The 21745-nt window shown below is 44.3% G+C and overlaps 1 protein-coding gene across 1 annotated transcript in view; it reads right to left on the bottom strand.

The window, feature by feature from the left end:
* The window catches only part of CSMD2 (CUB and Sushi multiple domains 2), a 490403-nt gene that overhangs the window by 114837 nt on the left and 353821 nt on the right, over positions 1-21745 (bottom strand). Inside the window, exons 27-31 of the mRNA XM_054999125.1 lie at positions 20936-21123; positions 10041-10235; positions 9449-9565; positions 2895-3008; positions 1855-1950 (exon numbers count right to left, since the gene is read on the bottom strand). Coding sequence (XP_054855100.1) covers positions 1855-1950; positions 2895-3008; positions 9449-9565; positions 10041-10235; positions 20936-21123 — 710 coding nt within the window. The remainder of the gene's footprint in view (positions 1-1854; positions 1951-2894; positions 3009-9448; positions 9566-10040; positions 10236-20935; positions 21124-21745) is intronic.

The raw sequence follows: 21745 nt of genomic DNA, 5'->3' as shown, positions 1-21745 counted from the left end.
GGGCAGTTCTCCCCTTTTGGCTGCTTGCTCTCATTCATCTATGTCCTGTTTCACACACTGCAGCCAGCAGGCAAAGTATGAAAGGGGATACACAATTCTGCTGGAGGAGCCCCACTAGGAAAAGAGATCCTTAGGATCAGGGTCCTGCTGGAGGGCAGATGGGAAGCCTCTGGTGCTTCCCTTACACCAGTTTCAGGTGGGTACCTGTGCTGGTCTGCAGTAGAAGAGCAAGATCTGACTCTGGCAGCATCCTAAAGACCAACAAGATTCCCAGGGTATAAGCTTTCAAGAGTCACACTCCCTTTGACAGATGCCAAATACCTTTGGCCACCAGTTGCCCAGTCCTACACCAGAGGCAGGAAATTAATTCCCTGAAGCAGCAGCTCACCTGGCCATAGGAGCTGCTATTGAAAGCTTTACTCACTTCCCCAAAGACTGTGAGAGCAGAAGCCATCGACCGTCCCCTGTGCGTGGGCAGCCATCAAAGCAGGCTAGACAGCATCTGGTTCAGGCTTTGGGAGAGGTTTGTTCCCTTTTGCAGTTCCTTTCCCTGTGGCAATCAGTAAAGATTGTGCACAGCCCGGGGGGTTGCAATTAGCATTCCGGAGGGAAGAAGGCAATTTTTTATTTGACTTCATTAAAGCCTTTGATTCGGTTAAATCATTAACAATTGCTATCAAAATCTCCCCTATAATTAAGGCAGAGAGTCAGCTGAAAGGTTCTCTGATTAGGGGAGGGAAAAGTCAGAAGGAAGAAGGGCTGGGTCTTCTTGTGAAGGCTCAAGCCTGCAACTATGCCAGTTCACCATGGATTTCCAGGGGTTAGCTAAAATTAGGGGCCCTTTCCAGAGAAGAAACAGCCCAAGCCTCACCACGCTTCCCAGGCTGAGATAAAGCACGCACACTGGAACAGTCATTAATTAGGGACTCTATATTAAGCCTCTGAAAAACACCCTGGGGAAAGATTGCTTTTAAAAAGAGTAACGTTGTCCAGAATGATCTAAACACAGAGTTTTGATTGGTAAAATGAGAGGTATTTGGGCTGGAAGCCAGGAGACTCATGTGTGCACACCCACAGAGGCAGATACGGGGATGTGGGATTAAATTGGCAATCTAGAAGACTGTGATCTTCCCATACACTAACGTTCTCCAGGGAGGGCCGTTTGGCCAAATCATATCACCAGTAGGAATGGCTGGTAAGGTCTGGCTCAAGCTCATTTACAGGGACCCTGACCAGAGACCCATCTCTGTGTCTGAGGAGTGCTCTAAGCAAGGCGAAAAACAAAAAACACTGCAACTAACCCAGCAGGAAGTGTATGTGAAGTGAAAAGACTCCGTGGGACCACAGAGAAGGGGAGTATGTCAACAGCACCTATTCAGGACCCCCACTCGAACTTGGATGGCCACTGCACATCAGCCAGAAATCGAGCTGCACTTGTGGGCTCACAAGGATTGCTCTCCTCAGCCAGTGCCAACGTGGAGAGATCAGCATGAAGGCAGCAGGATATCTGAAGAAGGGAGTTTTGCCTCTTGAAAGCTTACACCCCGAAAATCGTGTTGGTCTCTCTGGTGCCCCTGGACTCAAATCTTGCTGTTCTACTGTAGACCAACAAGGCTACCTACCTGAAACAAGCACAAGTGCTACTGCGTCAGGTTCAAGCTCAGGTGAGTTCCAGGGTTAGGCAAACCAAATCAATCAGGGGTTAACAGATATAGGGACTTGCTCCTTTCTGTTCAGTGAGATTTGTGGAATGACTTTCTTGCAGAGCTGTTGACTTCCCTGTGCACAAAATATGTGTCCCTTTCATTGAGACACTGAACTCTCTGGAGTCCTGCAGCCAGTCCCTGAACCTACCTTGGTAGACAAAATGGAAACCTTTGGCTGTAGCCTGGCCTTTGGCACTGAACTTGATCAGAATTTGGTTAGTGGTGGCCAGGGGCAAAGATTCACCTGCAGAAGAACAGAAAACAATTTAAAGCCTCCCCCAGGTAAAGGACATAAAGAATTTCTTACACCTAAAAAATAAAAGCAAAGGTCAGTGGGGTAGTGATTTTTGATTGTAACACAATGCACGTATTTAAGAAAAGTGTCTAGAGTCAGGGGGTCTAGCACTGGGGTGAGCAGGTGGGCATGGCTTAGAGGTGGAACCATCTGCTTTCCACGCAGAAGGTCCCAGCTTCAGCCCCCAGCACCTGCATTAAGAAGATCAAGGAGCAGGTGATGGCAAAGACATCAACCTGAAACCTGGCTTACGGACATCTGCTTGTCTTGCTGAAGGTCCCAGGCTCAATCCCAGCATCTCTAGGTAAAAGGAGGAGGTGAAAGACCTCCTGGAGAGCCACTGCCAGTCAAAGTAGACAAGACTGTAGCTTCCTGTGTGTGTTCTATGGACTCTGGGATCTCAACCTCCTGTCTTGTGCCCATACTTGTCCCTGCCTCATCTCCAGGCAGGATAAAATGCCCGGCTGAACAGCCACATTCACTGCCTGCCTAACATTTGCCACTCCTGCTGGTGTGTGTGTGTGTCTCCCCTCTCTTTGTTAAAAGTCCCCTATGCATTTTCATGACCTCCAGATTTTGATATCTCATGAAAAAGATAGCTAGGAAAACCACAGCAACACAGAAACAAAAAAGATGACAGAAACTCCATAAGAACTAGCCCTTCCCAAAACCTTTTTTTTAAAAAATCTCTACGAACCCCACAAACAGAAGCTTTCCAGCACAGAATGGGCTAATTTGAAGGAGATCTTTGCTTGCATTGCAAAAGAATGCAAAGGACAGAAGTGAAGCGGGAACTGATGGGGAGGCAGCAAGGAAGCCACGCGTCTCCTCCCTCAGGTCCAGGTCTGCAATGTCCACTTTGATTAGACCTTCGGAAGGCTGCTTCACCTTACCTGTATGAGAACCAGAGAGAGAGCTCAGGAGCCGGGAATGCTGATTCGGGCCATCGTGCACTTCAATGATATCATGCAGAGCTGTCTGGAAGAAGGCAAACTGGCCAAAGACCACTGTCAGTGAAAGATGCAAAGGAAAAAAGAGGGTCCCATTAGAGAGAAGTGAAAGGACAGCTGTTCAGCACATCTGGTTGAATCCAAGCATCAAAGCTAAGAAATATCCAAAGTAAGCACTGGATGTTATTTAAAAAACAAAAACAGGGATATGGGATTTGAACTCTAAACAGATACGATCATAATAAGTTAGCCTTTATTCAGGGGGTTCAATGTGCTTCACATATTCAGTAATTTTTACACGAACCTTGCAGGATAAGGAGAGTATTATTATCCCCTTCATCCCAAATGAGGGGAGGAGGCAGGAAAGAGAAGACCAAAGAGCGTCCATGGAAGGGATGGAACTCATGGAAGATTTTCACGTGCACAACATGTCTTAGGGCAGGTGGAAGCACTAAAATGTGTCTTTGCTGTCTGCTTGGTGCTAAGCGAAAGCGATTGCACCTTGAGAGTGCGAGATGTAGCACAAAGTATTTCTTTCAACACAATTTCAAAACCAAATTAAACAAAATCATGGAAACCATCTATCGTGTGTTTCATTGCTCCCTGTGCACATTGTTCATTCACAGTTACGTTCAAGTGTGATGTGGTGCTGCACTGCAGGCCCTGCACTACTGGTTGTACAAGTGGAATTGTGCCACGTGCACTGTCCTTTCCACTCCCCCATCACTGGATTCAACCCTCTGAGTTCACCGAATGAGGTAGCATTTGAACTAGAGATGTACAGCTCTGGGTACACCCACACACCGTTGGATATTATGCAATTGTTATGCTTAAGCAGTCATCCAACTGGATTTTCCTGTAGAGACAAGCCAGACATCCAGTAGCTGTAGTTAAACAATAGCACAACATCCAACCATTTATAGACGAGGCCCCAGTCTACATAACTCCAGCTCTGTTTTGGAAGTTGGCTGAACTATTCCCTCTGAAGCAAGAACAACAAATGCCAAACATGCCATGGGTCAATGTTAACGCAGCATCTCTGGGTAAAATCGAAGTTAGGGTGCAGGGCTAGGAAAGTCTCCAGCTCTGAGGAGCTGCTGTCACTGGGAGGCTGAGTCAACTCTACAAACTAGACTGCGTTTTTAAGCACAAGGCAGCTTCACACCTTCTTATACAATTAAAAAGGGCCTTGACAAATTTCCTTCAGCTGTAGAAGCCTGACCAAGAATTTAGGAGCCAGACTTCTTTCTCCCTTCGAGGATTTTTTTTAGCCTTCAGGGTTTTTTGTATTTTAATGACCATAGTTTCTAATTATTGCTTCCATGAAATCTAATTCTAAACTCTCCACAGTTTCTCGAAATGTTATTAAAGCAATGAAAAAAGTGTTGTAGTATATAAATAAATATGAGATAAACTTGCTTGCCATCACCACAACAAAAAGTTATAACACCATCATTTGTTCTAGATTTTTCATAACGTTATTAATACTTTAAAAGACCACAGTTAATTGAATTTTGGAGCCAGTATAGAAAGTAACTGGTTAAGAAATGAATTTGTCTACCATTAATGAATGGAGTTGTTATGATATAAATCATAAGAATTTAACACATGCTATTTGTTGTACAATAAAACATTTCTGATATGAAATGATAAATAAACTCTGTATTTCTACTGAAGATTGCTGGAAGACAGTAAAATAACTGCTGAAAATACAAGGTGCCACAATAAAAAATCGAGGTGCCATGGCAACCTAGCACCTGGGATTTGTTGAGCCCTGAATTAATAACATGGGCCAAAGTAGGATAGCACAAAAGGTGAAACGATCTGTATACTCTCCCACCACCCAGACCCCTTTCTTCATTTGTTCTTAAGAGTCAAAACAGATATGATGGATACCATGGATCTCCATCAGTCTGCAAAAAGTAGATTGTGTGTAGATGCAGCTACAATTTGGAACAGGACCCTAAAGGAAGAAAAGAGGGGACTTAACCCTTCAAGCCCGGTTCAGGTTTGCTAATTGAAATGGGGCTCCCTGTGCTATTATGGGGAGTTTTAAAAGGAAAAAGATGTGTCCTCTTAAAACCTCCCCCCGCATTTAGCAGCACAGTCTCAGGTGGGTAGCTGTGTTAGTCTGTAGTTGAACAGCAAGATCTGGGTCCAACAGTACCATAAAGACCAACTAGATTTCCCAGGTATGTGCTTTTGAGAGACAAAGGGACAAGCTTTGGCTCTCGAAAGCTCATACTTTGGAAATCAAGTTGGTTTTTAAGGTGCTATTAGACCCTGTGTTTGCTCTTTAACAGCAGTACAGGAAGTCTGGTTTTATTTGTTTATTTAGAAAATTAGCAAAACCAAATGGGGACTGAAAAGTTAGATTCCTTCTTTCCCTAACCATATCATCGCGATGGAAATTGCAGATGTGTGCACAATTTACTTTTTAACACACTGATGAAAATCTGTGATCTTTGTCTCCTTTTTTTGTCCCTAAGAGACAGCAGTTGCAAAATACCTGCTTGGGTGTATGCAAGGAATAATGCAGGTAAATGTATTAGGGGGCATGGGACAGATTATCTACAGGCTGGATTTATTCCTTGCGCTACCAACAACCTGATCTTTGATATATATCAGAATTGGCCAACTGGAGGGCCTGCCGAAAGCTGATCTGGCCCCAAACCAATTTTGTCTGGTCTTCTTGTAATCTCGACATATTCTAATCACAGAGTGGTAATAAGTTTGTTTGCAGCTTTGTTAATAAGGAAAAGAAAAAAAATGTTTTTAAGTTATATTGTATTCTTTTCAAGTGGTCTGATGAATAGATTAACAGTCCATCGAAAAATCGACTCCGAATTTGCAACTGGTGAACAGGACATGAGCCAAACTGGCAGGTGTTTGAGAATCCCTGTAGCTTGCATGTAATCCTATGAGATCCTTATGGGTGTGAACTTCTTTACTGCAAGATAGAGCAGACTTTAGTTGGGGAGCTGGCCATGTACAAGAAGGTATCCCTTGTGCGGCAAAATGTGCTTCTGGATCCTGGGCCAATGTCTGGCAAACCTAGCAGCCACTAATGGGAACCACCTAGACAGAACTGTGTTTGCTTTGCTCAGCAACAGTCCACTGAACCAAACCTTTGTGTCAGAAGCCCACTGGAAAAGAATGGAGGCAGCTCCCTTAGCAGCACTTATGTGGGTTGTGCCCAAAAGCAGTGCTCTGTGTTCTCTCTCTTTCTCTTTTTTAAATTAACACTTTCATTGTAAATGCATCTGGGTGACAAGCAGAATTTTCTCACTCTAAAAACCAAGCATTTTTAAAAAGAGCTGCCTTCCGAGCATTCAGGGTTATTTATGTATTTTTATTTTTTTCCCCCAAAGCACAACAACAGCTTCCTGCCTTGAAAGCCTGAGGCTCAAATTTTTGTTGTCACGACTCGGTTTTTTGGGGTGTTTTTTTTTTCCCTTACAAGATTTGTTATCTGCAGCTTGTAAACACCCCACTTACAGATTCACAAGCGCCACCATCCCTTGCTAGGAAATTTCAACACTAAAGCCAGCAGCGATGTTTTCTGAACTTAGCAAAATCAGCCGAGGTGCTCTGCCTGAACCCGATGCTTGCTGGGGTCAAGCCTCAAGATACTTATTGGTGGCCCTCCTCACTGTGCCCTGCTGCTAACGTTCACGATGGTCCTGCTTTGGGGTGATCTAATAGGAAGCACAAAGGATGATGCCTTGTCTCTCCTTGTAATGGCTGGATTCATTACATACCAGCCAGCTTCTGCTCAGAGGACCCTTGCAAAATTCCTGCTTCCCTATATCCAGATCCTTTGAGGATATGTCCAGAATTGCCTCTGACGTCACATACTTGTATTCCAGGTGTTGTACTGTTGCAGCAGAAACACTGATTGGCTTACTTCTTTATGAGAAGTAGAGAAGCAGCCAGCTCCTCTGCTCTTCCTCCCCGTGCCTGAACTCCCTCCAAGAATGCCCTTCATATCCCATTTTTTGGCTTTAATTCTTGTTCTTCACCGAAACTAAACCCAAGGTTGTTTAACTGAACTGAGAACACTTTCTTCCTCAATAACATTCTCACACCCTCACCCAGCCCCTTCTTCCCTTCTCTTTGCCCCTGTTTCAAATGGCCACTGCGAGCTCCTCCGAATAGGGACTTTACTTTTAGTTGTTACTCTGTAAAGGGCCATGTGCAATGATGGCACCATACCCATAATTAAAAAATAAGATGACCTATGATACATAAATGATATAGCATGCAAAATTGGATATATCTTAGAGAGCTGTCCCCAATTTACAGCCAACTCCAGACGTAGCCGTATGTAATTCCAAAAGTTTGATGGAGAAGCATGCTCTTGTGGTACTGCAACAGGCCATGCCTCTTCCATCATGCAGCATGAGCTATCTATTGCCTACATGATTTTTTCTATGCTGGGGGACGCCTTCCCTGATCCGGCCAGGCATGGCAGCTCCCTGTCACTTCAACCCTTGGTTCATTCCTGGAAAGGTGTAAATCACCAATTTGCAAACTGTTTCTTGAGATCCTATAGTCTCTTGGAAGCTCATTAGGAATTCTCAGTGAAGAAGATTGGCGATAGATATCTTTCCCTGAAAAAGCCTACCTGCTACCACTGTCCTGCAATGTGCGGCCACAGAGGAACATAGAACTTATTGTAAGACGTGTCACAGTTTACATGCAATTACACAAGGCCTCAACCAGAATGAAATTTAAACTGAGCACGTGAACTAAAAAGGACTCCAGGGCCGATTCCAGACGGCCCTCCCCATCGCGAAACGTTGTGCGTCGTCGCGCAAAACTCGCGCGAGAAAACGCGATATTTTGTGTTTTCTGCGCGACGACGTGCGATGTTTCGCAATGCGGAGGGCCGTCTGGAATCGGCCCAGATACCCTGGCAGTATGCAGCCATTCCTGATTAAATAAGCACATATAGAAAGGCTTCCCAGAAGGTGAAAGCATGAAAAACAATGGTTCAAACAAACAAGATGCCAAGGGACTTCAAGGGATGTGATTTGCTAACAGCAATATATTAAATAGCTTATTTCATATCAGAGTGAGGAGTCTGTTTATGTCGTAATGTATTCTGCTCAAGCACAGAACACAAAATATTTGGTGCAGAATTCAACTTCCTGAGAATGTTGGCTTTCATTGTCTTAAGCAAGTTTCCAAATGAGATCTCCAGTGGTGGCAGTGGGGGGGGGGGAGGGAGAGCACACTTAAATGCTCTGTCTTCTCTCCCCCTCCCCATAAGCATGACTGCATTACTGAAAAGTCTGTTGACCACATACTAATCGCTCCTTTCTTCCCAATGTTTTAATGGTTGTTTTTATGTTTTTGCACCTTCTATTTTAGTTCTGGTTTTACTTGTTTTAATGATGCGTCTTTGTTGGTTTTAACAGTTTTTAAGGTGTATGTTTTTAATTTGTTAACCACCTTGATGAACTTTTTGAGGTGCGGGGGTGTCTAAATTTTATTAAATAAAATAAAAAATATAATGAAAATGATATATATGAAAAATGAAGGGAGGGGGAATTAGATTCTTAATATGTTTTTGTCTAAAGATAGCAGAATTTATTTTCGGGATAGAATTTGATACTCAATTTTGATTTTAAAAAATCAATAGCATTTATATTGGGCCGAGTAGTCAAAAAACTAAATGTATATTACCCTTTTGTAATAGTTCTGAAAGTTCAGGAAAGTAGGTCACTATTAGTATCACCCACATTAGAGGTGAAGTGTTTGAGACTGAGAGAGCGTAGCTTTCCTGAGGCTTGTGAATATACAGCAGAGGTGAAATTTGAACTGGCAATTCCCAAATGGCAGCTCCTTTCCTCAGCCCTTTTCTTTACATTAGTGAATAGGAAACACATGGTGTTGTTCAGCCACAAGTGGGTGAGTAGCATCTGTTGCCATAAACTAATCAAATTTTGTCCATGAATCTATCCTGAGAAAGCAAGACACTGTTAAGCAGGGTGAAGCAGCCTGCCTCAGGCAGCAGATTCTAGGATACCATAAAAAAAATGGTCAGTTATTCAGTTCTTATAATGCGACCATTATATGGAATGCTCTCTGCGTCAGGCATTAAAGGCCGTTTCCACATGTTGTTGAAGCAACAGGCTACTTACTCAATGCTGGCGGGTTTTTTCACAGATTCCAGATGCCTCCGATTTCAAAGCGGAAGCAGGCAGTTTGTCTTTCGTCTGATCAGCGTCTTTTCTGAGACCGGGATTTCCCTGCTCTTTCCTGTGCCTGGTCAAGGATGCTGATTAGACGAAAGACAAACTGCCTGCTTCCGCTTTGAAATCAGAGGCATCTGGAATCTGAAAAAAAAAACCCACCAGCATTGAGTAAGTAGCCCGTCTCTTTAACAGCATGTGGAAACAGCCAAAATATCTCAGGCTTTCCCTGTTGAGCAGAAATAGAATAAGAGAGGCAGCTAAAGATTAGAGGTTCATGACCACACAGAGATGTACCGTAGTCCTTGGGTACCACGATGAAATACAGGCACACTTGTCCACTTGTGTAGTTACGGGGATAGTTTGGAGACAGGACGACACCATCTGATCCCGTGTACTGTCCTCCACAAGGTGCTGGAATAGATTAAACAGGGCTGTCAAATTACCAGTCCTCCATTTCGCCCCTTATCATTTCCCCTTGGCTTTACTTTTGAAGATACCCAACTGCGCCTTGTTAATTCAACACACGACAAGCAAGAAGGCACACTGCTAACTCTCATTAAGAGAATTCAGAATCCACCCTAAGCAAAGATTGCACCTGATACATATTTCATTAAGAACACCGTACCGTTGACTTGGTGTCATGAATGGGATGTACCTTAATGTGTGATTTTTCATTACTATGCATTTGATCTCACAACTTGGTATATCATAAGATATAGCCTGGAATACCTGGTTCTTGGGCTGTGGAGGAGGGTTTTGCGCTGTTACTTCTTGAACTGTTTGACTCCTACTGCCCTACGATTCTAGATTTATTACAAACTGCACCAGAATTACAGCGACATTCAAGGATGCAACTTAAAGGCAGAAGTTCATCTGCCAAGCTCACCTGTACAGGTAGGCCGTGGCTTGTTCCATACGGGTTTCCCATCTCCTCCCATGATGCATGTCAGGGTGGACACCCCCTCAATCAAGTAGCCACTGTCGCAGTAGTATGTGATAGTTGAGCCTAGTTTCAGCTCTGCCCCAGCCCGGGTGCCATTCTTAATCAAGCCAGGGTCAAAACAGGATTCTCTGGGGTTTTCTGCAAGAGGAAAGCGCCAGGAGGTTAATTGCTTATGACCAGTCCGGCTTCTCTTTTGTCATGTTGAGTAACCATGTTCCAGAGGAGTCTCTCAGACAGAAAAGAGGCCAGTGGGTAAGCTGAGCCAACAAAGAAATGGAACGTTGGCAAAGAAGGATGATTATGAGAACAGTAAGGGGACAAGATAAGCAAGATGCTTTCATTAGCCGACTACAGATTATTTGTACTGACACTATTTATAATCAATATAGTGACTATAAGGATGCAATTTGTTGAGGACATTCATTCAAAACAACAAAATGATGGCACTGAAGAGGTTTTGTTGGAGTATCAGAAAAAGGAGGATCAGGCAAGATGGGCTGGAATTAGCTCAGTCTAGAAGGTCCGGGGTTGGAACCGAATCTGAGCTGTGGGCTGAGAAATCTGTTGGCCTTCAAGCCCATGAGGGGCGATGAAAGAATGCCTTCTCAAGAACCACCGGTGGGGCCAGGCTGGGGTCTTGATTATGGCAATCAGGAGTCCGAATGAGCTCTGCAGTAGAAGCAGCACCAGGAGGGGTTCCACGTGTCAGGTGAAAGGGACCCTCTCCAACTCACCAGAATGTCATCAGATCCGACTAGGTTGGCAAAGCAGAAACATTCCCCGTTTGGCAGCTTGGAGGAAGCCAGTTTAAGAAGGCCAGTCTCCCCTCTGAGGCCTGCCAAAATCAAGGCTCACGTGCAGGCGTTATTAGAATACCAACTTTGGGGAGAAGAATGAATTCTGATGGCTTTCACAGCTTCAGTTGGAAACTAACATTTGCTGGTATAGTACATTTCTCTGTATCACAGCCTAGATCTCCAGCAAGGCTCCAAGTTTTCAACCAGTTGTTAGGGTTGCCAGCTCTTTAACCCGCCACCGCTGCTTGGCCTCAAACAGCACATGAATGTGTAAAAGCTGGCAGGTAACTATCCTTACCTTCAAGTTGTAAAAGGCTTCCCTTAGCAATTTCTGCTCATCAAGCTGCTGTTAAAGGCAAAAGAGCAACATAGGCTATATTCCCCCTCCTGCCCTTAATTAATTGCAGCCCTGTTTGATAGACCTTCCTCCTCCTGGAATAATTTGGATCTGCTTCAGAACTTAACTTTTTATAGCCTCGGTGCCTGCCATGTGCTTAAATTATGGTAAGAAGTTCCTGGGTTCATTGAAGAAGCATTGTTTCAAGGTGACCTTTGGGTGTGCCCTCAAAATCATATGAAATGGATTATCGTTAACCTTTAATATACCTTATCCAGTGTTGTCCCAAACATAGCTGATTGCTAAGTTAAGGACTTATAAGTCCAATGCACTGTAACAGGAGAGAGTTAAGCATGTGGAACCTAGGAACATTCAAGGTGCTTGACTTTAAAAGTGGGTTGGTGGAAAGTGCTGTCAAGATGCAATTGATTTCTGGAAGCCTTGTAAGGTTTTCAAGGCAAGAGACATTCAGAGGTGGTTTGCCATTGCCTGTTTCTGCGTAGCAACCCTGGACTTCCTAGGTGGTTTCCCATCCAAGTACTAACCAGGGTCAGCCCTGCTTAGCTTCTGAGATCTGATGAGATCTGGCTAACCTGGGCCATCCTGGACAGGGCAAAGTGGGTTAGGGCATCAACAACTGTGATAGAAACCCAAAGTCCAGATCTGCAACAAGAGTCTTCCACCTACACAGATTCACGTCTTGTGTTTTGGCATGATATCCTCACTGACCCTTCATCCCACCACTAACAGACTGGCTGCTCCAGATAAGGGTCCAGCAGGCAAACGCATGTGTTCAATGGCTGCGATCATTCATGGGCTGAGCCTTGGATGTCCTTGCCTTACCACCACTGGGCTTGAAAAGGTGCTGAATGGCTTCGCAGCTGTGCAGTAGTTGTAGCGTTTCAGTTTCATTTCCTTCTGCCTTTTACATCTGTGCAGTAGGTGAATTTGACCCCCCCCCCCAATCAGGATTGTGCATGGTCAAGTTCAGGTAACTAAATGGCACAGGGAGGGTTCTACAACTCCCATAAGACTGTGTGAAAATGCACATGTAGGAAATAACCTGAACAGCAGCAGCACAGCTTCCAATGAATGCTGAACAGTAAGACTTAAAATAGTTTTAATTTGTAATCACTGACTGCCTGATTGATTTGCTCTATGTTTACCGAGTGGTAAGCAGCAATGACAAATCTGGGGATGAGCCAGAACAGGTCTATTAATGGGCTGTGTGAGAATGCGCATGTGTGAAATGCTGCTGACTGCCCTGCACTGTAACCCGATGAGCCAGGTTCAAGTGGCTCATAAACAGACCATCAAAAAACCGACCCCGTGCTTGCAACCAGAAAGTAGAACATATGATAAACTGGCTGGTGTTTGAGCATTCCTATTCCAGAAGCAGGGATTCATCAAGACTGTGATTCTGAATGTAGGGAGCTGCTTCATATTGAGTCAGATGTCCATATAGCCCAGCATAATCCACTGTGACTGGCAGTGGCTCTCCATAGCTGCAGGCAAAACCCTCCTCTTGTTTTCAAAATGGAAGACTCCAGAGATTGAATTTGCAGTCACCTGCATCCAAAGTGTGCCCTTCGCACCAGAGCTGTGGCCTTCACAACTGCTGCTCTCTGCTAGATGTACAACCTAGCCAAAGTCAGTCACTACAAGATGATTACAGATAGGTGTATATTTTTAAAAATGAGAGGGCCCACTCTGCTTCCCAGGCTCTGAAGTTTTTTAAAGTCCTAATTTACACATAAAATTTCAGAAAACATTGAACTTGGCAAAAGAGTCCTCTCTTCTGATTTTTTTTTTCTATGCATGGAATATAATTAGGGGCTTTGATTAATCCAGAGCTTTTTCCCTTTGACAATTGCTTATTCAAAGCCATGGGCTTTGTATTTTATTTTATTTGCAATCAGTGAAGTCCAAGAACAATCCAAAAACATGCCTTGAAATGAAATTGTGAGGGGCTTTTAAAAAATTCTTTGTTCCCCAAGTGGCTTTAAACTGTGCAGTCCTATTAAAGGTGACTCATTAGCTGTGGAGAGTAAGGATTGCATTTTGTAGACTTTATAGCAAAGACTGCATCCAAGACTGTTGGGCATGAAAGTATTTTGCAATCAGAACTGAGTTTCCAAAAACTCCTAACCAAAACTTCCTCTCTGTCTGATATGGGGACTCCAAACACCGTTACCTCTGTTCCAATGACTTTTGGAATTCTCCCCGCCTGAGCTTTGTCCTGGGGCTCTTATGTCATTGTTTTCCACCAGCAGGTGAAGACTCTTCTGTTTTGTTTGGCATACTCCCAGTAAACTATTATTGGCCCCCAGACCCTATTTTGGGTGGAAAGGTGGCATATAAATATTTTACGCAAGCAAATAAACATTTTGCAAGCATTTGTGCCTACAAGGAAGTTAGAAGGTCTTCTAAAAACTGCACAGGTAATATTATGTTCTGAAAGATGGCTCATCGGCATAATACATGGGCATAGGGTGAATGTTTTAAGTTGGTGGTGCACCAGAAAATACTCTGCTGCACAAAGCTCAAAAACAAAGCAAATGACAAAAGAGATGTTGAAATCAGAAGCCCAGCAATCTCCACTTGACCTGTCTGCTGGGCCCAGCAACGAGGGTGGGTAGGGGACATGGATCATTTTGGAAGGAGGTGGGGGCCAGATTCAACTTGTGGCACATGCTTGGTAGCAAAAAGTCACTGCTGTGCCCAATTGGAAGAGAGGAGTAATGAGGAGGGAGACATGAGAACAAAGCAGCAGCTTGATTCTGACTGTCCTTCCTTCCAAAATCAAATTGGAACAAAAAGACTGTAGTCATCACCTAACCTCCAGTTGTGGATCAAGAGCTGCCATGGGTTGATAGTGGAAGAACTCAAGGTGTCGTTTTCTACTGAGAGAGTGCCCTTCCCTCACTGTTATGAGCAAACTCTAGAATGGTGGAAAGAGGTTGCCGTTCTGCTCCTTATCTTGTTAGTACCAGCCCTGTCCTCAAAAGGGCGCCAATGGCACAGGAAGGAGCCAAGTCACAGGCTCCTTTCTATGTGGCCAAAATGTCCAATTTCTCCGGAGCAACACGGAAGGCATAGGTATGCTTCAGTGGCTCCTGTGCTTTAGCAGGCAGCATCAGATCAACCTTGAAGAAATCCCGACGTAACATTGAACATTCGGACTGCCTGGCACTGAGTTAGACCAATGCTCTGTCAAGGTCAATACTGTCGGCTCAGACTGGCAGCAGCTTGCCAGAGCCCCAGGCAGAGGTCTTTCATATCATCTCATCCTTTGAGCTGGAGATAGCAGGGAGACCTTCTGCGTGTGAAAGGAGATGCTCTGCCACTGGGTCACGGTCCCTGCATTGGAGACGGGGTGGTGGAGATGATCTTTTCCATCAAAGTCTTGCCTCGATGATGCTGGACAGCAAAAGTGGCCTAACATATACCAGAACTCGGAAGCTATTTGTAAGCGAAACAAGAAAAAGCATCTGCATTGCCTTTTGTGGGTGAAGGGTTGACTTGTAAGGAATATGATGACCAGCTCTTTCCCCCCACGCAAAAGAAACCAACAGGCTTCCTGTGACCATTTCGCTGCTTTTTCTCGTTTTTGTGAAGAGTTGGGCTGCCTTTCATGTAAGACGCGGCTTGACATTTGGCCTCCCGCCTGGCTGTCAGGCATGTTAGCTGTACTCTTGATCTCTGGCTCCGCTCTTCCTCTGAGAGAGGAGAAAAATAAAATGAAATAAAACCCATACTGCCCAGTCCTCTAATTCCGAGGCCTGCAGGTGACATCTGTCTTCTTGACCATTCTTTTTTCTGTTCTTGTGGATTCTTGGCTTTTATTTTTTCTGGGGGATTTTTTTTCTTACTTTCTTTTCTTCAACAATCTCAAAACCATGCCAGAGATCATCAGATTACACCTCCCAGATACCTTCTCTGCTTCACATTTGTTCCTCTCCATTTTCTTTCATTTTTTACCATCTTTTCTTTATCCCGTGTAATGCAAGCTGAATTTTGCTGAAAATGAAATCAGTGGAAAACTCAGGAGGTAGGGTAGGTTCCTCAGACAAAGCATCTGAGAGGCATTTGAGGGGAACCCAAAGTGCTGGGGAAAAGGTAGAGGATCCATTATTCCTTTGGTCAATTTTTGTAAACTTTCCCTTTAGTCCAATAAAATTTGGCACAGCGTGTTGCATGGTACTTGGGGAGGGAACAGACAAGCTGAAGTGGTTACTGATTTGATGTGTGCAGGTGGGCTATCCCTCTATGGAAACTCAGATCTGATTTAAAAATATGGTGAGCTCTGTACAGCCCAGCTTTAAAAAAAATATATGGTGAACTCGGACCTTTAAAAAAAATATATGGGCTCTGTACAGCCCAGCTTGGAGATGTATGGAAAACATCAATGCAGGTGGCTAGCTAAGCTGTGCTGTGAAGGGGTCAACCTCGCTCTCACCATATATTAAGTGGAACTTCTTACATCTCCCTGCGTAGACACCCATGACTTCATCATCAGCTTTCCAAAGAGCTCCCTAACTTCTTGAGATCACCACTTCTGAAGTCCTGTATGTAAGTAGGGCGCGGAGTGGTTGCATTTCTCTACATGAAACAAGGGAACTTTGAAACAGCTGTATGAACAGGGTCTAGGAGATGCGCTACTGTTAAATCTACAGAAGTTAGAAAATCCCCTTCATGAACCTGATTAGCTGGAGCCCTAACTCAGAGACAAGCTTGATTAAGTGGAGCGCAAGTGAATGGCAAGGGAACAGGGAGGAATACACACGAGTCTGTTCACTTGCCAGGCAACTGTCATTCGTCACTTGTAGCTTGGCTCTCAGTTTGAAATTTCCTAGAACAACAAGTCTCCATTTTGAATTTCCAACTTCAGATCCAGGATAGTTTTCCACTCCTTCGGGGAATAGAGAAGGATATGGAGTTTGCGCAGTGATACTTTTGCATAATGGCTCCAATGTCTGCTAGGCAGATGAAGACTCAAGAGGAGTTTTTCAGCTGATTATGATGATTGTAAAAACCCATCTCAGAAACAGAGCCCAGTTTCAAATAAACGTTTACAACCCTTTAGAGTTTTCTCCAATACGAATTGGTTGCAGGATGAGGATTTCTAGGCATGGCTTTGTTACAGGCCACGGATATAAGGTTGCAGCTTTCTTTCCACTGACAAGGTACAGTTTGGAGATTGCTTATCTGTGAAGTCTGAAAAGTGAAAAAGGAGAAACGGTAGGCTTTCCTACAGGCTGGGATATAGTGTTGTGATGGAGATTGGTGGCTTTTGGTGTCCCCTTTGGCTCTACGTGGTAGGGATTAGTCAGAAGGCTTGTTTTCCTGCCATCCCCTGATCTGAGCGAGGAAGAGGAGGCATCTGCTTTTGGTCTCACCTTCCCTGAGTGGTTCATCAACCTGTTTCTTGACATGGAAACATGTAGTGACGGACAGTCTAGACTTTTAGATTTTCCACCTACACACTAATGCTTTAAACTACAGGTTTCTGCAAATAAAACCAACCCTTCCCTCTATCTGGGGTTGTTAGGGAGGAGAGATATGAGCAAAGAACAAGGAGTGGTGAGAACATTATTTAACTCTTGAACTTCATACTCAGAAGCCGGTAGGAACTACCGCTTTCAGTTAGGAGGCAGAACGAAAAATGGGGCAGAGTATTCATTTCTCCAAAGGGATGTCTACTTCCCTTGGCCTTCCTTTGTGGGGGGGAAATGAAAGTTAACCCCTTCCATGCCTGCCACTGCTCTTACATCCTGAAGAAGAAGAATACATTCTTTCATCTGTCTTCAATCTACTGCCAATCAATTTCATGGAATGACCCAAGTCCTACTATTATCAGAGAGAGAAAAATGGCTGCTTATCTACACTTTCCACACTTCTCATCATGTTATAAACCCCTATCATAATCTTCCCTTTAGTCACCTTTTGCTCTCAGAACTACAAAGCTCCCAAATACTTTAGCTTTCCCTTGATGGGATAGGGCTGTAGCCTCTTGATCATTTTAGCTGCCCTCTTTTTTTTTGGTAACTCACAAGGGTTAACCAGGAGCAAGAGCTAATACTTTCAAAATGTACAACTCCTATGCTTCCAGCTCATCAGCTCAGGACTCTAACCTTCTAAGTCCTCTATCGTCACTGCTATTCGATATACCTTGGCATCAAGAAGCCCGGCTAAAAGTCTGTTCTTTATACCGTGTGCAGAGAAAGACAGAAAGTAGTGGCATCAAAGCCAAAAAATAGCACGGTCCCTTTCCCAAGATCCCTTGCCTCCTGCCAGTGTGAAAGCTGGCACTTTAAGAGCCATTGCCCCTTGAACCAATTTAATGTGAAAAGCTGAGGCTGTTTGAAATTCACCTGGCATATTGTAGCTCCAGGCATGAAAGCTGATTTCAGCCTCAAAGAGGATGATAATCTGTGTTTCAGCGGTGGGGAAGGGAACTGCTTTTGAATGTTTCTCTGCCTGTTTCCAGAGAAATGTTCCAAAATCCTTATGGATCAGAAAATAGCTGATATCCCCACGGTGCACTGGGGGAACAGAAAAAACCCCTGACTGGTACAAGAACCATTGCACTGACCCCATGTAGCACCTCCTGTAGAAATGGGGGGGGGGGGTGTCACAGTGGAATTGCACATCAGAGCTGTGCAACTGACAAGACCACAGGGATTCTTCCTTTTTGACTCCGTTTGCCGTTCCTTGTTTCCTCCAGTGCCTGTGGGTTCAGTTTTCTGCAGCATCTAGATACTCACTCCCCGGCTTTCCTTTTCATGTGTGGGGAAGTTAATCAGCAATGTTAAAGCCTCATTCTTTGCTCCCAGCTGTAGAGCTCCGTGAGAGCAACGCGGGTATGATTAACTCTGTAGGTGTGTTTAGGCGACAGACAGAAAGAAAACACACACACAAACCTGCAGCCCACACAACAACACTGACTGAATCAGGGCATCCTTCGTTAAATGCAGTACAGCCAGCAAAAGAGCCGCGCAGGGATGAAGCTGAAGGCCCTCTTCTTTCTCCTTAAAGGGATCCTTCTCTTTTTAATTGACTGGATGTTAATAATTGATCTTCTTTTTTTTTGCCTAATTACTTTATTGCTAAGCCTAGAAATGGGAGCTAAGAAAAGAAAAAAGCAACAATACAATTTCCATAGGGTGTTTTAATAACTTGGAATACAAACCCAGGGATTGTTGATGGATACATCCTAGGCTAACACCCCTGAACATTGATCTGTTTTCATGTATATGGGGTTAAGTTCCTGATTTACCTCTTTTTCGGGGTTATTATTACCGTAGGCAGATGGACTTCATAGTTTGCCATAAAGCTTATGCCTACAGGGTAGGATCCAGATTAACAGAGAAATCCTAAGCAGAGTTACTCCTGTCTAAGCTCACTGAAAATCAATCAGCTTAGACTGAAGTAACTCTCGTTTAGGATTTCATTGTAAATCGGCAGTTTCCATCAATTTCCCTTTCCCACTGCATATGCCCCTTATGTCCTTCCTCAGGGTTCCCTAGCCCCTGGGAGAAGATTTCAGGGAGATCGGTAGGTAGCTGTGGGGAAAGGGAAGACAGGAAAGCTCCGCCCTGATGCTGGAAAATTTAGTCTGGATCCAACCCTCAGTGATCTTGGAATAATGTACAGCAAGCTCCTCAGGGCAGAGACCTGGGCAGCAGGATCAGGAAAAAAGGAGCTGCCACTTCAGACAACATGCCATGAATTTATGGCATTTTCTGCCCCGAGATCTGGTGACAGCCACAGCCCAAGACGGCTTTAAAAGGAGATTAGACAGATTGATCCAAGTTTGACTTGGATGACTCAATTAAACCTTCATGTTCAGAGGCAATGTACCTCTGAATACTAGTTGTGATGGGGGGAGCAGGGGAAGCTTATTCACATGTCTGCTGGTAAACCCTCGGAAGCATCTGGGTGTCCAATATGGGACTAGAATACGGTTGCCAACTCCAGGCTGGGAAAATCCTGGAGATCTGGCGTGAAGTCTGGGAAGGGTAGGATTGGGGGAGGGACTTCAGCAGGGTATATTGCCATAGAGTTCACCCTCTAAAGCAGCCATTTTCTAGATTTCCGTAGGCTGGAGATCAGTTGTAATTCTGGGAGATGTCCAGCCCAGTTCTGAAGGTTGGCAGCCCTAAAGTATTTCTGACCTCTTCGTATATTTTTAAAAACTGAACTCATCCGTTGGTGGTAGGCAAGCTAGCTTCTCAATCTCACTGCTCTCCTCCTTTGCATCCACAATATGCCGGTAATAACACTGGCCTACCTAACAGGTTTGTCGGAGGCTGGATTTGAACGGAGGGGGTGAGGCGCCGTGTGGCATCTCAGAGCTCATTCCTACAGTCATTTTATTCCTCTGGCTCTCAGCCATAACTAACTGCATCAAAGAGAGGCCTGACTCGGGGAGCAGAGATCCTTGTTAATTTTCCCCTTTGAATGAACTAGCATTGAGAGAAGAAGATAAGGCAGAGAGCAATCCATTCCCTTTTAAAAACCTGACATCTGTGCTTTCCGCAGAGAATACCGACAGGCACCCTGCCTCCTTCCCTTTAGAGACAGCTGACTACACTGAAGAAATCTCTAATCCTGCTGCAAGACGGGGGTGCCGCACCTGGTTAACCCTCTGACGTTCTCAAGTGCTCTGGAGGTTGAAAGCCCGGAAGAAGTGGCAAACAGCACACCCTGCTGTGATTGTTGAAGGGGACAGCCAGAGGCAGGATTATTCAAATCCAGAACAGGGATGGAAGAGAAGATAGGATGGAATGCATGATGTGTACCGTTTCCCCAGTCCAGCCCCTTCTACAAATCTAAGCTATGCTTCCACATAGGAAAGTATGGGATTTTTTTCTACATGTATATCTCCTGCCCTTTGAAAATCCAATCCGGCTTGATTTTCAGCTGAACTGCAAAATGTGTAGTGCACAACAGAACTACTTCAAAAATGATCATAGATATTCAGTTTTTATTAGCTCATAGAACTGAGATACATTAGGGAGAGAGGGGGATCTGGACAAGAAATGTCATTGGGCTTCCTTCTGAGTACACACTATGCTGTTACTCTTGAGGAGTAGGGGCTTGCAATTGTCATTTTAGCTGGTGTGTGTGTGTGTTATGGCCATCAAGTTGCTTCTGATTTAGGGTGACTCAATGAATGAAAGACCTCCAAAACATCCTATCATTAACAGCCCTGCTCAGGTCATGCAAACTGGAGGATGTGGCTTCTTTTATTGAGTCCGGCCATCTCATTTTGGGTCTTCTTTTCCTACTGCCTTCTTTTCCTAGCATTATTGTCTTTTCCAGTGAGTCTTGTCTTCTCATGTTGTGACCAAAGTATGAGTGCCTCAGTCCCATCATTTTAGCTTCTAGTACATCGTAGTAAAGTACACGACTCCCTGCAACCTATCTGATCAATAGACCTTGGGAGAATCTCTCTCCCATCCTCAAACCTGATGCATTCCCCTCTTTCCCTCTCTCCTCCTCCTTTTCCATCTCACTTTTATGTCCCTCCCTTCTTGATAGACTTGCTACTTACAAGAAGGCTTCACCATCATTCAGACAGTGTAAAATAGATGTTTGCTGTATTAAACGTGACTAGAGAGCTGCAGGATGGGAGAGAAATTGGATCGACCAATCTAGTAACGACACAACAAAGATACCTTCTGAAACTTAACACTGACCTGTGTAATGGATTACGAATCCCGTGTTGCTGACAGAGGCATCACTCCGGAAGGCCAGGAAGAGGCTGTTACTGCTGCTCTCTATTCTCTCAGGCAACTGGGTGTCGTAGAAACTCCCAATCAGGGGGCTGAGCGAACTTGGTCCATCATAGATGTGCAAAAAATCATAGCCCGGCTCCAAGTTGAAGCTGAGGAAGAAAGGACAGGGGGTGAAAAATCAACATTAGATTTACTATAATAAGGTATTTGCTGCCCTTCTACCAAAGTTTGGCACTCCCACAAAGGAACTAAGGAAGCACAACTACAGTATTAAAAATAACAGCTGTAAACACTGAAAACATTCAATCAGTAGATACGTTGATTCAAAATTAAAGTAGGGTAATAGTAAAAAAAAAAAGGAATATTTGTAAGAAAGGGGAAAACCAATTTGTCATCTGCCCTTGAAAGGAAGTAAACTATAGTTCCTGATGAGTATTTCTTTTCCATAAGGTGGGTATCAGCATAGATATACATAGATATGCATTTATTTTCTTTGTTTATATCCCACTTTTCTCTCCAAGGAGACTCAAAATAGTTTTCAATATTCCCTCTTCTCTATTTCATCCTCTCAACAACCCCATGAGGTAGGTTAAGCTGAGAGGGTGTGACCGGGCCAGGGTCACTCAACAATCTTCCATGGTCGGGCAGGGATTTGAACCGGATCTCCCAGATCATAGTCCAGCTCTCTAGCCACTATGCCATGCTGGCTGTCACCAGAACTATCTGTCCTATATGTCACCCACCGATCTCACTTGCATAAATTGGGGTGGG

Source organism: Eublepharis macularius, chromosome 15, assembly GCF_028583425.1.
Source record: "Eublepharis macularius isolate TG4126 chromosome 15, MPM_Emac_v1.0, whole genome shotgun sequence".
Taxonomy (NCBI): Eukaryota; Metazoa; Chordata; class Lepidosauria; order Squamata; family Eublepharidae; genus Eublepharis; species Eublepharis macularius.
This window is presented reverse-complemented; position numbering and strand designations above follow the sequence as displayed.